Source organism: Anabrus simplex, chromosome 9 (assembly GCF_040414725.1).
Source record: "Anabrus simplex isolate iqAnaSimp1 chromosome 9, ASM4041472v1, whole genome shotgun sequence".
Lineage (NCBI taxonomy): Eukaryota > Metazoa > Arthropoda > Insecta > Orthoptera > Tettigoniidae > Anabrus > Anabrus simplex.
This window is the reverse complement of record NC_090273.1, coordinates 98532082-98548524: the sequence shown is the minus strand read 5'-3', so window position 1 is coordinate 98548524 and position 16443 is coordinate 98532082. Positions and strand designations below refer to the sequence as shown.

Below are 16443 nucleotides of genomic sequence, written 5' to 3'. Positions count from 1 at the left end.
CTCGTGTCGGTAGATTTACAGGCACGTTAAAGAACTCCTGCGGGACTAAATTCCGGCACCTCGGCGTCTCCGAAGACCGTAAAAGTAGTTAGTGGGACGTAAATCAAATAACATTATTATTATTAAAATGCAGATTTTATGAAACTTTACTGCGAAGTGCGTGACTTTGACTGGAACCTGTTATATTCCTTTGAGAATGTTGACCTTGCAGTATATTTCTTTTACACTTCACTCTACAAATGTTTTGATGTATGCATTCCCAAGAGGAATCTCATTAAAAAATCCAAATATCCCGTATGGTTTACACATGATATTATCCAAACTCTAAAGCGAACTAAGAAATGTGCCAGGAAGAGAAAGTTTTCAAAATATTATGACGATAGATTTAGGCAGCTTAGAAGTGAACTAAAATCTAAAATAAACATTGCATGTAAAATATATATTCACAACTTAGAAAATGGAATAAAACACAATATTATTAATTTCTGGACGTTTACTAGTAGTAAAAGAGAAACGTGAATAGGTGATAATATATATATAATCCATGCTGTGCACAAGTACCCCTGGCAGATTAAAAGAATGCTGATTTATTTCTAAGTTTTTTCACCAAGTTCATTGTCTCAACACCAATGACTAGGTCATCATTGTGTCTGATTCTCAATAGAAAGGTACGGAAATTTTAATAAAAGCGAACTTTTGATCACTTTTGATTTAACAAATCTGGAAAGCAGCTGCTTTAACAGGTTCTTCATTAGTTCTAGTAGTTAATGAATGTGAGGGGAAGCACTCTGAAGTGTAGAATTAAGATTCTCAAAATAAAGGAATGACAGCATACAGGAAGGCACAGTACGCCTAATTTAAGCCTGATGACAGAACCATTAAAAAAATTTCTTCACGATTTTGAATAATGTTCTTATTCTTTAGCACATGAGTGTCAGATTTTGAGACACATGCAAATCTTTTGGGAGCGACCAATTCTGATGACACAGTAGCTTTCCTCTTTTCATGGTCTTTGGAACTACCAGGCTCGGCTTTTGGGATCGTAAATGATGTTAAGCTAGTAGTTAATTCACTCTGAGCATTAACAAGAACCTTGTCTTTAAAGAAACCCAGTAGTGGATCCTATTGCTGTAACAGCCGCCGCAAACACCTTCCCAACGATAGCCATCTTGTGCAAACATGTTTTAGTTATCTTCTTCGTTTCCTTGTTGTGTAGCCCTTGGTATTTCTTAAGGTGTTCCTTTTACAACTCTTTTCTAAATATTAGAAGATGTTGACTAATAGTTTATCAACTTTAACAGGCAAAATGCTTGCATCTTTCTCAGCAGCCAAGTTAATCAAATGGCATGAGCAACGCAGTACAAAGACAGATGAATGTGCTTCCCTTAAAACAGCAGCAACTCTATTCTTTTTTTCAATCATGACTGGAGCATTGTCGGAACAGATCACTACACAATTTTGAATTGGTATTTTGTAACACTTTAATTGTGAAAGTATCAAATTACCAATTTTACATCCCACTGTATCACCCACCAAGGCTGGGACAGACTACACTGAGCTATCTATCTTATCCTGCTTTGCCACAAAACAGGTGACAATAGGGTAAAGCTTGACATTACTATTATTGCTCCCATCTGTAGCTAAAGAAAATGGTTCACGTTGCATGTAACCAATGAGTTAACTTCTTGAATCCGTATCTTTTCTTTCAAAATGTGTATGGTTTTCGTATGACCACAGCCATATTTTTTTGCAATTTCTGAACCTGGAAACATTTTCCTAAACAGAGCACCAGCATGACCAGCGGCAGCTAACGGGGTATTAGGTTCAATTAAAAATTAATTGAACAAGCATTCCGCTCTTACCATATAACGGTCGGATCCAGAAGAGGTAAAAAAATTTTTTTAAAAAGAATTAATTTTCTGACTGCAATCCTAAAATTTTGTATTGGAGATGTGTTTAACAGATTTAATGTGATTTACTAATTCTGTTCTACCTCCGTGAGAAACGTTCATATCACACGAGCACATGGAACAGAATGCGAATGTTTCGCCTTTCCGTGATCATATAAAACTAGGAAATTGAGTAGAATATGCCTCCCTAAAAGATTGATAGTTGAATTCATTACGAACACTACTAGAAATACTAAATCGCTTACAAATTCGCCACACAATTCCACGAGTTTCAGAACAACCGCCAATGTTACTCATAACCTCATACCCACAAACAAACCAAGCCTTTCAACTGCTACGAAGCACTACGCAGTTACTAAAACGTTATGTATAAATTCACAGCCTGCTACTTTTCACTGATTTATTTCCTTCTAAACCACAACCTGCTACTTGTTTGGGAACATCTCACTGAATGAGGTAGCAGTTGAGGTCGAACAGGTGACAAAAGCACGGCGATAATAGATACAGTGAATATCGATACATTTACAGGTCAAATTTTCAGCTACTATCGAAAATCAAACAAACCTGATTTGGTCGCAGAAAACGAAAACAAGTGCGGATATTCAAAATTCGTACAATAACCTTCATCCGTACAACTGCAAAACACACTCAAATCCGTACATTTTACGGAAAAACTGGAATACTGGGCAGGTATTTACTCACCATCTAGAACGGCTCGCATTGCTATTAGATTCAGTTCCTCCTAAGGAAAAAATCCTACAAAGAGAATACACCACTCATTTGTGAGTCACTATTGGCATTGTCATCGATTGTTGAGGTTTGACTTTTGCTTGACCACAACGAAATAATGTGAACATAATCGTCTGTGGTACTTTCCCTCTCCCAAACTTCACTTACCTCGGATTGTGTCTCACAGCCTACACCTACACGGCATATGGCTTCCCACAGGAGTCTTTCTACTTCCGAAACTGTGAAGAGTCTGTTATTCGCAGCTAAATATTCTTTTACTTGGGCCCAAATCAGTTCTATGGCATTTAAATGGTAACGGTATGGTGGAAGGCGAACAACTTTAAAGCCGATGCCTCCTAGCTATTTCATCCAGCATGTAAGCTGGGTACTATAGCTTGTTTTGTTTCACGAGATTCACGAGATCCCCCCCTTCCTCATGTTATCGCGAACCAAAAGATTGTACTCCTTGGATCGCTCAACTCATTATTTCTAGCCGCTAGTGCTGGTGCTTTGTCAAGAATGATTGAGTGAACTTGACAAAGACTGCAAAAAGAACTGAGCACAATACAACACACAGCCGATAGCACATGGTTACAGAAAACAGCAGATCGACAACGCTGCTAACCGGAACTAGACTAATGTGCTCTACCGGAGCGATCGGCTACCTATGATTAGCTGTTTATTAATTCACTTAGCCTCCACCAAAAGGCAGCGCTCAAATGTGAAGTTGAAACTCATCAGCACAGAACTATATGCGCGTGCCTCCCTTACTGCAGCTACCGTAGCGTAGAGTGCAAACACCGTGCATTCAGTCTGGGTTTATACGAGAGACCCTGTACATGAGTTGCACATCAAACTTGCAGCGAAGGAGGTCATTAATCACCTTGTCCCGACTGTTCTGTCGGGTGAGAAGGTAACGTTCACATAGCCAATTGTTAGATCTTAATGGTAAGTTTTGAGCATCATGATAGACAACTTCTAGGCACTCTTCAATAATGTAAAGGATTAGATTTGGCTGTGAAGGTGTGGAAGTGGATGTCTCACTTCTTTTATGTTGAATACAAATAATAACAAACTCATTTTAATGCACGCTTTGTTCTAATTCATTTACAACTTTAATACAAACTTCGAAGATTAAGCATATGTCTTTCACCAAAGCTGGAATAATTACATCAGAATTAGTGCCTCGGACATACTGTAAAGATGTGTGGCAGAGTGATGGTTATGAAGAGGCAATAGTATCAGCATTTTGACATTTTAAAATATGGTAAATCACTACAAAAGCATCCCAGTTATTGTTAACTATTTAATGGAAAGAATGTTGCTGAGCAAAGCAAAGTGATCTTACCACTGGCTATTAACACATGCTTTGTTTGGCACTGTCTGCATGTCTTTTGGAGAGATAAAAAAAACCTTTTTTTTTTTTTGTGTGTGCATAGGACAAACGTAAATTAAATTTCAAATCACCATTGTTCTTTAATGTCTCTTCATGTAATAAATTTGGAAACAAAATGTATTGCAGTAGTGAATGGCAGTCTGAATTAGTCTAAATACCAAGAACAGACACTAATGAACTTTTGCCACCTTATGCTCCAAATATAAACACAAACTGGCATAAGAAAACGATAATGTTATTGGCTTTACGTCCCACTAATTACTTTTTTGGTTTTTGGAGACAGTGAGGTGCCGGAAATTTGTCCCGCAGGAGTTCTTTTACGTGCCAGTAAATCTACCGACATGAGGCAGATGTATTTGAGCACCTTCAAATACCACCGAATTGAGCCAGGATCGAACCTGCCAAGTTGGGGTCAGAAGGCCAGCGCCTCAACCGTCCGAGCCACTCAGCCTGGCATAAGAAAATGACATGGACAAACACATAATAAAAATGATGATCAAAGATAACTTTGTTTACAACCTGTCATTCTTCAAAAGGATTTATTGATCATTCAAGCAGGAAAATAGAATTACAGAGCCATAATTTCCTTGAACAATGGTCCAGACCTACAACTTTAGATTGCTCATTTCTCCTTTAAAAATGCCATAAAAGCCAGTAGGCCTAAATTGTTTTCATCTTCTTTGAATACAGGAGGAAACAGAAAATTTAGCAGAAACAGCAAACAAAGTTGTAAAATGTAATTTGTCTGGTCTAAAGCTCAACGCCTGGTACATTGTTGTGGAATGTCATAAAAAATAAATTTGAAATTTTATTGAAGACTTGAAACCAACCTTGTGTATTTTCCAAATTTCTATGCAGAGTCCAATGAAACACGTGATCTGGATTACTGTATTAGTATCATTATCAAGAACGTAAAGCAACACAATCAACGATGAGAATACATTGAAGAAAACTGACCGCACCGACAAACCTTCAAGGGACTTGCGGTTGTTCCAGAACTGAATATCTGAAATAAAAAGAATTCACACAATACATAAGACAAGTGCCTTAAGTAAATACATCAAACAAACTTCATCAATTCAACAGCCTGTGATTGTGAGTCGAGAGTCTCAGCTCAGAACTGCTTTATCAAGCCAAGAAATTTCTCCCAAAGGTATATTCTTATATTAAGAAGTCATTACCTCTGAAGTTACTTATTGCTTTTATGTTATCTGGAATCATAAAATATGACACATACTCATTTAGTGTCATTCACTCAATTCAAAGGGCTGTTTAACTGCAAAGGCATAGAACTAACATACTGTAAAATGGTTACAGATAAGAAACCATCAAATTCCTTTAATAAAAGGATGAAATGAAACTAAGTGAAAAGAAAATACAGTGGAACCTCAATTATGTGTTCCCGGAACCTACGTTGCCCTGGATTATTCGTTCAAATTACACGGTCCCACGAGCATCCGAATTAAATCACATCGTAAAAATCCCACATTATCGTTCCTCGAAGAAAAGACTTCCCGGATCAACCGCCCAGAAATATTGGTCCCATCAACGCTAAATCCTTGATCAAGTAGTTTAAGAAACTGTACCTGAGGAAAGGACTTCTACGGCATACTTATAGATCTTGGCGTTAACGCCCCATCATTGTAATACTTAGAGCAAGTATTGTACTGAAGAAATGATCGACAGTGAACTTGCATAAGGGACCATCTTAGCATCGCATTCGGGTAGTATTGTTTAGAGAATCCTCGGAAATCATAAAGCAGAGAGTGGCCACAACAATTGGAAGGAGACAAGAGTGCATTTCGACAGCTCCATTTGATATAAGAAATAAACTGACAAGAGGGTCCACTTTTTCAATACAATATATCACGTAAATAATACCATATATATGCGAATAATCCATGCATACTTTTCAAAAAAAATGTTGACGCAAGAAATTGATGTGCGGGTTTTATTTGCATCAAGGTTGAAACTAGTCCCAGTTTTTTTTTTTTGTTAGGGGCTTTACGTCGCACCGACACAGATAGGTCTTATGGCGACAATGGGATAGGAAAGGCCTAGGAGTTGGAAGGAAGGGGCCGTGGCCTTAAGGTACAGCCCCAGCATTTGCCTGGTGTGAAAATGGAAAACCACGGAAAACCATCTTCAGGGCTGCCGATAGTGGGATTCGAACCTACTATCTCCCGGATGCAAGCTCACAGCCACGCGCCTCTACGCGCACGGCCAAGAGTCCCAGTTTTAGAAGACAATATAGGTGCAATGAGTATGGTATGAAAATTAGTATTTCGAAGACTAAATTGATGTCAGTAGGTAAGAAATTCAACAGAATTGAATGTCAGATTGGTGATGCAAAGCTAGAACAGGTCGATAATTTCAAATATTTAGGTTGTGTGTTCTCCCAGGGTGGTAATATAGTGAGATTGAATCAAGGTCAGCAGTATTCTGTAAGAAGGAAGTCAGCTCGCAGACGAAAATATCTTTATATCGGTCTGTGTTTAGACCAACTTTGCTATACGGGAGCAAAAGCTGGGTGCACTCGGGATATCTTATTCATAAGTTACAAGTAAAAGACATGAAAGTAGCGAGAATGATTGCTGGTACAAACAGATGGAACAATAACAGGAGGGTACTCGGAATGAGGAGATAAAGGCTAATTTACGAATGAACACGATGGATGAAGCTGTACGCATAAACTGGCTTCGGTGGTGGGGTCATGTGAGGAGAATGGAGGAGGATAGGTTACCTAGGAGAATAATGGACTCGCAAATAGAGGATTGTGGTGACGTTTAGTAAATTAACAGAGGCTTGCAGACTGAACGCTGAAAGGCAGAAAAGTCTATAATGATAATATATCTTTGTATGTATGTATATACAAACATATGGTATTGAATAGGTGGACACTTCTCTACCCTTTGATAGTTCAACATAACCTGTAAATGTCTATGTAGGCGTAATTTACACATTACAAGATTTCCAGAAAATGGCTACGAACAGTACATCAGTGAGTAAAATTCTTTCAAGAATAAAATTTACTGTGTCCACCTATTCAATACAATTATATTCTGTAGTGATTAAATCCTACATGAATTCATCATCATCATCATTATCTAAAGGCTTCGCCTTGTCGCTGCAACCATTGATCTCTTTTCTCTGCGATCCTTTTCATCTCTCCATAACCTTGGCATCCCATCATCTCAACTACCTCTTCAATGATCTTTTCCTTGGTTTCCCTCTGCCTTTCTTTCCCATCACATACTAATAAGGTACATGTTTCTCCCCAGTTTTGGGCATCTTCAGCCTAATAATAATCTTAAGTTCAAGACCTTAAACCAATTACAAATTAGAACTTAAAACTAAATACAATGGTATGCTTGAAAAAAATTTTTGTACAAAATGTTTTGCTTTAGGTGATATTTACATAGATTTAAAATGTGTACATTAATTAGCCCTCTCATATGAGGACATCCGAATTTTTAGGCATTATTTATTCCCTGGAGATTCCAAAGACGGAGGTAAAGTTATTAAAAGATTATTTTAGATGGGTGAGAGTAGAAAACATCAGTTTCTAAAAGAACCACCAGGTGGAAGCATTTAATTAGCATCATTGAAAACACGATATTCATGGTTCGCCATTTTGTGAGAAGTCATCATAGTTTCCAATTGTTTTGAGCTGTTCCTATCTTGAAAATGCCCAAGGTAAATGTGTAGTTTTTCATTTTGTACATTCTACTATCATTACCACTATAATTCAGCTTATTCTGGATTGTAGTCTTTACACAATATTGGTATAATACACTATTTTTAATTTAATTTTCTTTAAATTCATGCATGAGAGGGTTAAAACCAAGAATTTGTGACAAGGAAGCAATTAAAATTATCATACAATGACTAGAAATTGTCCAAAGCGTAAATTGGAACTTCTCGAACTGTATGGATGAATCATTGATAGTTTATACAAATATGTTCACATTGACTAGATTGACCAAAGTGTAAATTAGAAACAGTAAATTTTATTTTTGAAAGAATTTTACTTATAGTTATCTTCAATACGGAACACATATGAGATTAGTTACTTGTAACAGTACATTGGTGACCAAATTACAATAGAAGATTAATAATGTTATTTGTTTTACGTCCCACTAACTACTCTTTTACGGTTTTCGGAGAGGCCGAGGTGACGGAATTTAGTCCCGCAGGAGTTCTTTTACGTGCCAGTAAATCTACCGACATGAGGCTGACGTATTTGAGCACCTTCAAATACCATCAGACTGAGCTAGGATTGAACCTGCCAAATTGGGGTCAGAAGGCCAGCGCCTCAACCGTCTGAGCCACTCAGCCTGGCAAATAGAAGATTAAGAAAAGGGATTTCGCCATCATGTTGGGCGCTTTTGTATCTAATGTGATTTATTTTATTACAGTAGATTTGAGAATTAAAAACTACTTGTGGTTGACTGTTTGGCTTGGCGTCATTAGATTTTTTGAAGAAGAGTTTGGCTGATCAAAGTTGCTGAACTGAAAGAAGTTTTCATGGAAAACTGGATATAAAATTTCAATTTTTTTAAACTCTCGTACTGGTAATTAATGTCTGAAGCAGGTCCCGTGCTCTAACTTGCCAGCTCTCACCTGGAGGGCCCGTGTTTGATTCCCGGCTAAGTCGGGCACTTGACATGGACTTAAGGGCTGGTTTCAGTTCCACTCAGCTTAAGTGATTACCTTTAATTGAGGAGCTATTTAATGGCGAGATGGTGATCCCAGTCTAGAGCACCAGGAATAACGGCAGACAGAATTCGTCACACTGACCATGCATCACCTCGTAATCTGCAGGCCTACGGGCTGAACAACGATAGCTTGGCAGGCAAAGGCCCATGGAGCTGTAGTTTGGTTTCGTTTAGTTGTGTTTGTGAGATTATAATTATACACATTTCATTTTTTTAATGTTTGGCTATATATATTCCGCTATTACGTGGTCCCTCCAAAAATGGAGAATCGAGGTTCCACTGAATTCTTGGGCAGTGAATTGCACCAAGAGCTAAAGGGACATGTATATAATTATAAAATGTACACGTACAGAACAAAAATGACACACAACACTCTCAGGACCAAGCCCATATTTTGTACTTATCTCCAGAAAGCCAGTATGTTTAATGATTTTCAAAAATTCTTCCTCTGTAACTACTCAATGAATCTTAAGTTGTTATGCACCTCAAAAGTACTTTTCCATTCCACTTACTGCATTCAAAGAGACTGAATATTGCATCAGTACTGATTGCTATGTTCTTTAACATAATGTAAACTGAAAAAAATAATTTCAACCTATTTGTTCTATTAATGATAAATACATATTGTGAAAGTGATACAAGCTACCCATTAATGACCATTCCGAACACAATTTCTCTGGAATTTAGCGAAAAGAAACTGGGGTGTGCACATTATTTGAAATACGGCTGGTACGACTTCGCCACAAACAAAGCGTCCTGTTAAAACTATAGCACTGTCTTGGTCTGTGTGGCGTCAGTAGCATACTGGAAGTGAGGTGTGAACCATGTGTTAAGTATGGCAACAAGTATTCAGTATCGCTTGTTTATGGCTAAAGAGAAGCTTAGCGTTATTGAAGATGCAGAGAATATTAGAAACTGAGCGGCAGGAAAGTAGGATATGAGCTAGTATTCACAACTGGTGAAAAGACCTCAAGAAACAAATTGTAATGATTGGGCATTTTACAGCCAAATGCAAAGCATCCAGACCTTAAAACAGTATATGAGATTTTATAAAAGATAAGAGGCAATACAGATACACAGTTACAAGTGAAATGTGCCAACTGAAAGCTTTAGCTATAGCCACAGAAGTAGGCATCATGGGCTTCAAAGCCAGCCAAAGATGCCTAACAAGATCTTCTAATTCCAATGTATTAATATCCCGCAGAAGAACTAGCATCGCTCAATGGCGAACAGGGAATTATAAAGAAAAGATGGCGAATTTTCATCACTGCATAATAAATTTGTGATGAGAACATTAACATATTGAAACCATGTACATTATCGATTGCCGGAGTCCCATTGAGAGTGAGTGGCCATTTTCAAGTACCAAATCTCCAAAACTTAGCAAAGTGAAAAACCTTTCACAACAAATTTTTTTTCCTGGACTGGAGGGTAATTTCATATCTGTTTACAGTTAGAAAGATAGGTAAAGAATGTGTTATAAATGTGGGTTGTATGACTAATTCTAGCTACAATTCTGGATAGTTTTAAGCCCTATAAGAGCTTTATTTTACACAAGTGATAAGTCAAAAACCATGTCATTCAGGACGGAACGGCCAATGTCATCGGATGAACGACTCAGGCCTACAGGACGTCTGGACACAGGTTGTAAGATGAACTGCACAGTCTTCTGTCTTGTCTATTATCTGTCTTGGTAGCCCAGCACATTACTTCAAGACTATATTCATTCACGCTTGTATTACTTGATTTGTTCTCTAGAATTTAGTTTTGAGTATGAAGTATCACTTAATCATAGTGTTAAATCACAGAGAACATTCCTGTATTGTCAAGTTCAATGAGAAACTAAGTCTGTAGTACAGAAAGTATAGTTGTATTTGAAGATGTGTTTGAGCAGTCATGTTGGATATTTAAAGAGAACATGTCGTACTCAAATGTTCCAATAGGACGATTAACCCCTTAAGTGAGGAGCACGGTACACACCGGTTCACTCCCAGGAGAGGAGCGATTTCCCTGATTGAAGAAAATAATTACTTGATTAAAAACAATCTTAGACTAAAATGAAATATTGAAGGGCCCTAAGAAAAATATTTACTTTAATATAATGTATTTAATTGTTGAAAAATTATGTTATTTTAATTTTTCAATCCTTTGTGCAAATGCGTACTAAGTGCTTTCACAATGTGATATCGAGGTTGTTTTTTCCTAATAGCAAAGCTCTGGTTTTCGTTTATACGTAACTTTTACCTGAATATTTTAGGCAGTTTACTAACATCTCTCCCTGGAAATAAATGTTTCTGTATATGTAAATTGTAGCTTTACAAAGTTTACACGTACATAAAAGATTTACAATGGAATAAATTATAATACCCGCAAAATTTTCTGGTATGTTGGTTAGCGCTTTCGAGGGATGAAGTTTATATATCTTACCTACAATTCATACGTGACACACATGGACTATATTACAATAAAATACAGGTATTTACAGTCTTCACAGTGTTATGTCTTTTACAGCTGTTCATTATGATACACACGGAAGCAGATCATTTTATATAACCTGTCCCGGCTTCGCATAATTTATATGATTCCATTCTGAAACACAATCGTCTTCTTGGTATAGCAAGAGGTTCTCGTCAACTGACCCTTTCCCATCACGGGTATAAGCTTCCAAAAATTTTGCTAACAGGTAATCAAATACTGGATTTATCTTGTATATTTTGGGAGGAAGTTGTCCATTATTCATCTCATTGTCAGAAATATGTAAAAAGCTGTGGAGGAAAATCTAATAATAATATTGGCTTTACGTCCCACTAACTACCTTCACGGTTTTTGGAGACGCTGAGATGCCGGAATTTAGTCCCACAGGAGTTATTTTGCATGCCAGTAAATCTACTAACAAGAGGCCGGCGTATTTGAGCACCTTCAAATACCACCGGTCTGAGCCAGAATCGAACCTGCCAAGTTGGGGTCAGAAGGCCCACCAGCGCCTCAACCGTCTGAGCTACTCAGCCCGGCAAGAAGAAATCTCTGTGTTATCAGCTCATAGAAAATGAGCATAGTGAACAAGCGATTGCGAGAAATATGGGGTCCTAAATTAGGTTTCTGTACAGTCCCCTGCGGCAACAGTATAGCCATAAGAAAATTCATTTTGTCCTTATTTGTTCGGACACTGTCTTTATGTCGACTCCTTCCTTTCACCTTACTAAACTGGGTTTTATGTGCAATTTCCTGCTCGGCATCTTTCGTCTGTTCAGCTATGTTCTGGCATCTCTCGTCATAAAAAAGTAATTTAAATATTTCGGTCAGTTTTGTTTTCCCTAAAAGCTCTCCCTTTACATCAAGATGGAATTTTGGATCAATGCGTGACTTTCTTTGTCCATTTTCAGTATAAGTTGACAAAGAACTTGCACTGGTTGGATTGTAATCAGTATTACCGTCAACTGTCATCATCGCTACTTGAACTGGAATCAAACACGTTTGTCTCTTTTGCGACTGCTGAACATTTGCATCAGCTACGCACGAACCCTGTACATTCGAGTCTGCAGAACTTATTCCAGGTAAGTTCCTGTCACTTACGAAATCCCCTTTGGCAGAATTTACTTCACTAATATCAATATTCTCCCCACGAAATTCCAACATTTCGTTTATCATGACTCGTAAAACATTTTCCACTAAAGGCAGGGGCCGGTAATACCTTATCGACATTTCAGCGGAAAAAATGTAAGAAAAAGGATCAAATAGAACCCTGATATCTGCAGTTTGGACGGATATCATGAAATGTACACGTATTATGGATGCGTATGATAATAAACGTTGTGTAACTCGCGGTAAACACACAATCCAGTCGCAAAGGAAGAACTCAAGACTGGGGATAATAAATCAGGTTACAGTTTTAAAATATCATCAGAGAGGTTTGTTCATTATCATAATCTCTAGAAATCCCTTCTACAGCAATATTATTACATCCAAGGGATGATTAGGCGATGAGCTAAAGCTTCAGTGCGAGACTATTGGGCTTTAGATTGTTCTTGCCCGGACGTAAGCTGCGTTATTTATGATGCAACTTGTGGATGACACATTGGTATTGGGAGAAGGGAGATGAAAAAATTCACATCAGAGGGCAGAAAAAGAAATAAACCACGGCAGGCAACTGAGGGAAAAAGTTTGAATCGGCGGATATATCCGCGTTCCCCGCCGAGCAAACGACTTGTAGCCGTGGATCTCGCCGTATCGTCCACCGAACGGGTTAAGGGGGGCAGTAACATAAGTGCTAAGTGAACTGAAGGTATGTGTAAATAGTGTCCATAATTCATGATATTTGAGTGTGCAGTGGATTTAGTCATTGTAACTTCAATTAAGAAAACTGTGACTTCCGGAAATTCTAGAAAATCGAGAACTTCCACTGTTGGGACTATTATGGGACATTATACTAGGGTGATGACCTCAACAATGAAAATCGTGTCTAGTTGTAAGACTGAATATCGCTGTATGGATCTGGAGGTGACGATGTCTGGTTAAGAATGCAATGGTGGTCCATTCCGACTTGAAGGTGATCCATCAAGTGGAACAGACATACATACATAATCAGTCTGCAAGCCTCTGTGAATTTACTAAACGTCGCCACAATCCTTGATTTGCAACTAGTGTTGTGGCCTCATTTAGTTCTATACCTCTTATCTTTAAATCGTTAGAAACTGAGTCTAAACATAGTCGTCTTGGTCTACCTCTATTTCTCTTACCCTCCATAACAGAGTCCATTATTTTCCTAGGTAACCTATCCTCCTCCATTCGCCTCACATGACCCCACCACCGAAGCTGGTTTATGCGTACAGCTTCATCCATCGAGTTCATTCCTAAATTAGCATTTATCTCCTCATTCCGAGTACCCTCCTGCCATTGTTCCCTCCTGTTTGTACCAGCAATCATTCTCGCCACTTTCATGTCTGTTACTTCTAACTTATTCATAAGCCCACCCAGCTTTCGCACCCGTAAAGCAAAGTTTGGTCTGTAAACAGACCAATGTAAAGATATTTTTGTCTGGGAGCTGACTTCCTTCTTACAGAATACTGTTGACCGCAACTGCGAGCTCACTGCATTAGCTTTACGACAACTTCATTCAATCTCAATATATTACCATCCTGGGAGAACAAACAACCTAAATATTAGAAATTATCGACCTGTTCTAGTTTTATATCACCAATCTGACATTCAGTTCTGTTTAATTTCTTCCCTACTGACATCAATTTAGTCTTTGAGAGGATAATTTTCATACCATGCTCGTTGCACCTATTTTCAAGTTCCAAGATATTAGACTGCAGGCTTTTGGCACAATCTGCCAATAAGACCAAGTCGTCAGCATAGGTCAGACAACTTACTACATTTTCAACTAACTTAATCCCTCCCTGCTATTTTATACATTTCAGCAGATGATCCATGTAAACTATGAACAGCAAAGGTGAAAGATTACAGCCTTGCCTAACCCCTGTAAGTACCCTGAACCAAGAACTCATTCTTCCATCAATTCTCACTGAAGCCCAATTGTCAACATAAAAGCCTTTGATTGATTTTAATAAACTACCTTTAATTCCATAGTCCCCCAGTATGATGAACATCTTTTTCCTCAGTACCCTGTCATATGCTTTCTCTTAGATCTACGAAACAAACACAACTGCCTAGTCCTCTCATAGCATTTTTCAATTACTTGGCGCATACTGAAAATCTGATCCTGACAGCCTCTCTGTGGTCTGAAACCACACTGGTTTTCATCCAACTTCCTCTCAACGACTGATCGCACCCTCCCTTCCAAGATGCCAGTGAATACTTTGCCTGGTATACTAATCAATGAGATACCTCGATAGTTGTTGCAATCCTGAAGGTACCTTACCAACACTCCGTTCTAATCTTATTACTCTATGAAGCTATTTCATCTCTGCCTTCCCACTATACTTCACCATTTCAGGTCTATTCCTGCTGCTTTACGACAATGGAGTTTATTTACCATCCTTTCCACTTCCTCAAGCATAATTTCACCAACATCATTTTCCTCCTCCCCATGAGTTTGGCTGTTCGCAACACCACCAGGATGATTTCCTATTACATTGAGAAAATGTTCAAAATATTCCCTCCACCTCTCCAGTGATTCCCTGGGATCTATTATGAGTTCACCCGAATTACTCAAAACACTGTTCATTTCTTTTTGCCCTCCCTTCCTAAGATTCTTTATTACTGTCCAGAAAGGTTTCCATGCTGCTTCACCTAGCCTTTCCAGGTTATCAAAATTTTCCCATGACTTCTTTTTGGATTCAATAACTATTTGTTTCACTCTGTTTCTTTCATCTACGTACAAATCCCTGTCTGCCTCGGCCCTTGTTTGGAGCCATTTCTGATAAGCCTTCTTTTTACGATTACAAGCTGCTCTCACTTCATCATTCCACCAAGATGTTCGCTTTTCCCATCTTTACACACAGTTGTTCCTAGGCATTCCCTTGCTGTTTCTACTACAGCATCCCTGTTTGCCACCCATTCACTTTCTATATCCTGAACCTGCTACTGTCTACTGTTCGAAACTTCTCACTAATCATATCCATGTACTTCTGTCTAATTTCCTCGTCCTGGAGATTTTCTACCCTTATTCGTTTGCAGACAGATTTCACTTTCTCTACCCTAGGCCGAGAGATACTTAGTTCACTACAGATCAGATAGTGGTCTGTATCATCAAAAAATCCCCGGAAAACTTGTACATTTTTAACAGATTTCCTGAATTTGAAGTCTGTTAAGATATGGTCTAGTATGGATCTGGTACCCCTAGCCTCCCATGTGTAGCGGTGAATAGCCTTATGCTTGAAGAATGTATTAGTAACGGCTAAACCCATACCAGCACAGAAGTCCAGCAAATGCTTCCCATTCCCATTGGCTTCCGTATCTTCCCCACATTTACCAATCACCCTTTCGTATCCTTCAGTTCAATTCCCAACTCTCGCATTGAAATTGCCCATTAGCACTATTCTATCCTTGTTGTTGACCCTGACCAAGATGTCACTCAATGCTTCCTAAAACTTGTCAACTTCATCCTCATCTGCACCCTCACATGGTGAATACACGGAGACAATTCTAGTCCATATTCCTTCAACTGACAAATCTACCCACATCATCCGCTCATTCACGTGCCTAATAGAAACTATGTTGCGTGCATTGGTATTCCTGATAAAGAGCCCTACCTTAGACTCTGCCCTTCCCTTTCTAACACCGTCAAGTAGGTCTACACTTTATAATCTATCTCTTCCTCGTTATCTCCCCTTACCCGAATATCACATACTCCTAGCACATCCAGATGCATCCTCTTTGCTGACTCAGCCAGTTCTACCTTCTTTCTTCCATAAGCCCCAATAATATTGATAGCTCCCCATCGAATAACATTTTGTTTGCCAAGTTGTTTCCAAGGAGTCTCTCACCTGTCAAATGGGAGTGGGACTCCATTACTCCCATAGGTCCGAGGCTTGCTTAAAATGTTCTGAGCTCGGTAAATTCATGAAGCAGGATGCTGCCCTACTTGCACATAGTCCAAGTGAGGATCTCTCCTCTAACAGGTTATAGGCCACCAGTGAATTGTATAGTCCTAGCCGCCTGAGCACAAGGAGGGCCATGACTGAGAATATGTCGGAGATGCCCACTCCCATTCCATAGCAACTGGTAT

General features: G+C 38.6%; 1 protein-coding gene across 1 annotated transcript in view; it reads right to left on the bottom strand.

Moving 5' to 3' along the window:
• The window catches only part of LOC136881233 (putative lipid scramblase CLPTM1), an 86036-nt gene that overhangs the window by 19348 nt on the left and 50245 nt on the right, over positions 1-16443 (bottom strand). Inside the window, exon 8 of the mRNA XM_067153972.2 lies at positions 4866-5041. Coding sequence (XP_067010073.2) covers positions 4866-5041 — 176 coding nt within the window. The remainder of the gene's footprint in view (positions 1-4865; positions 5042-16443) is intronic.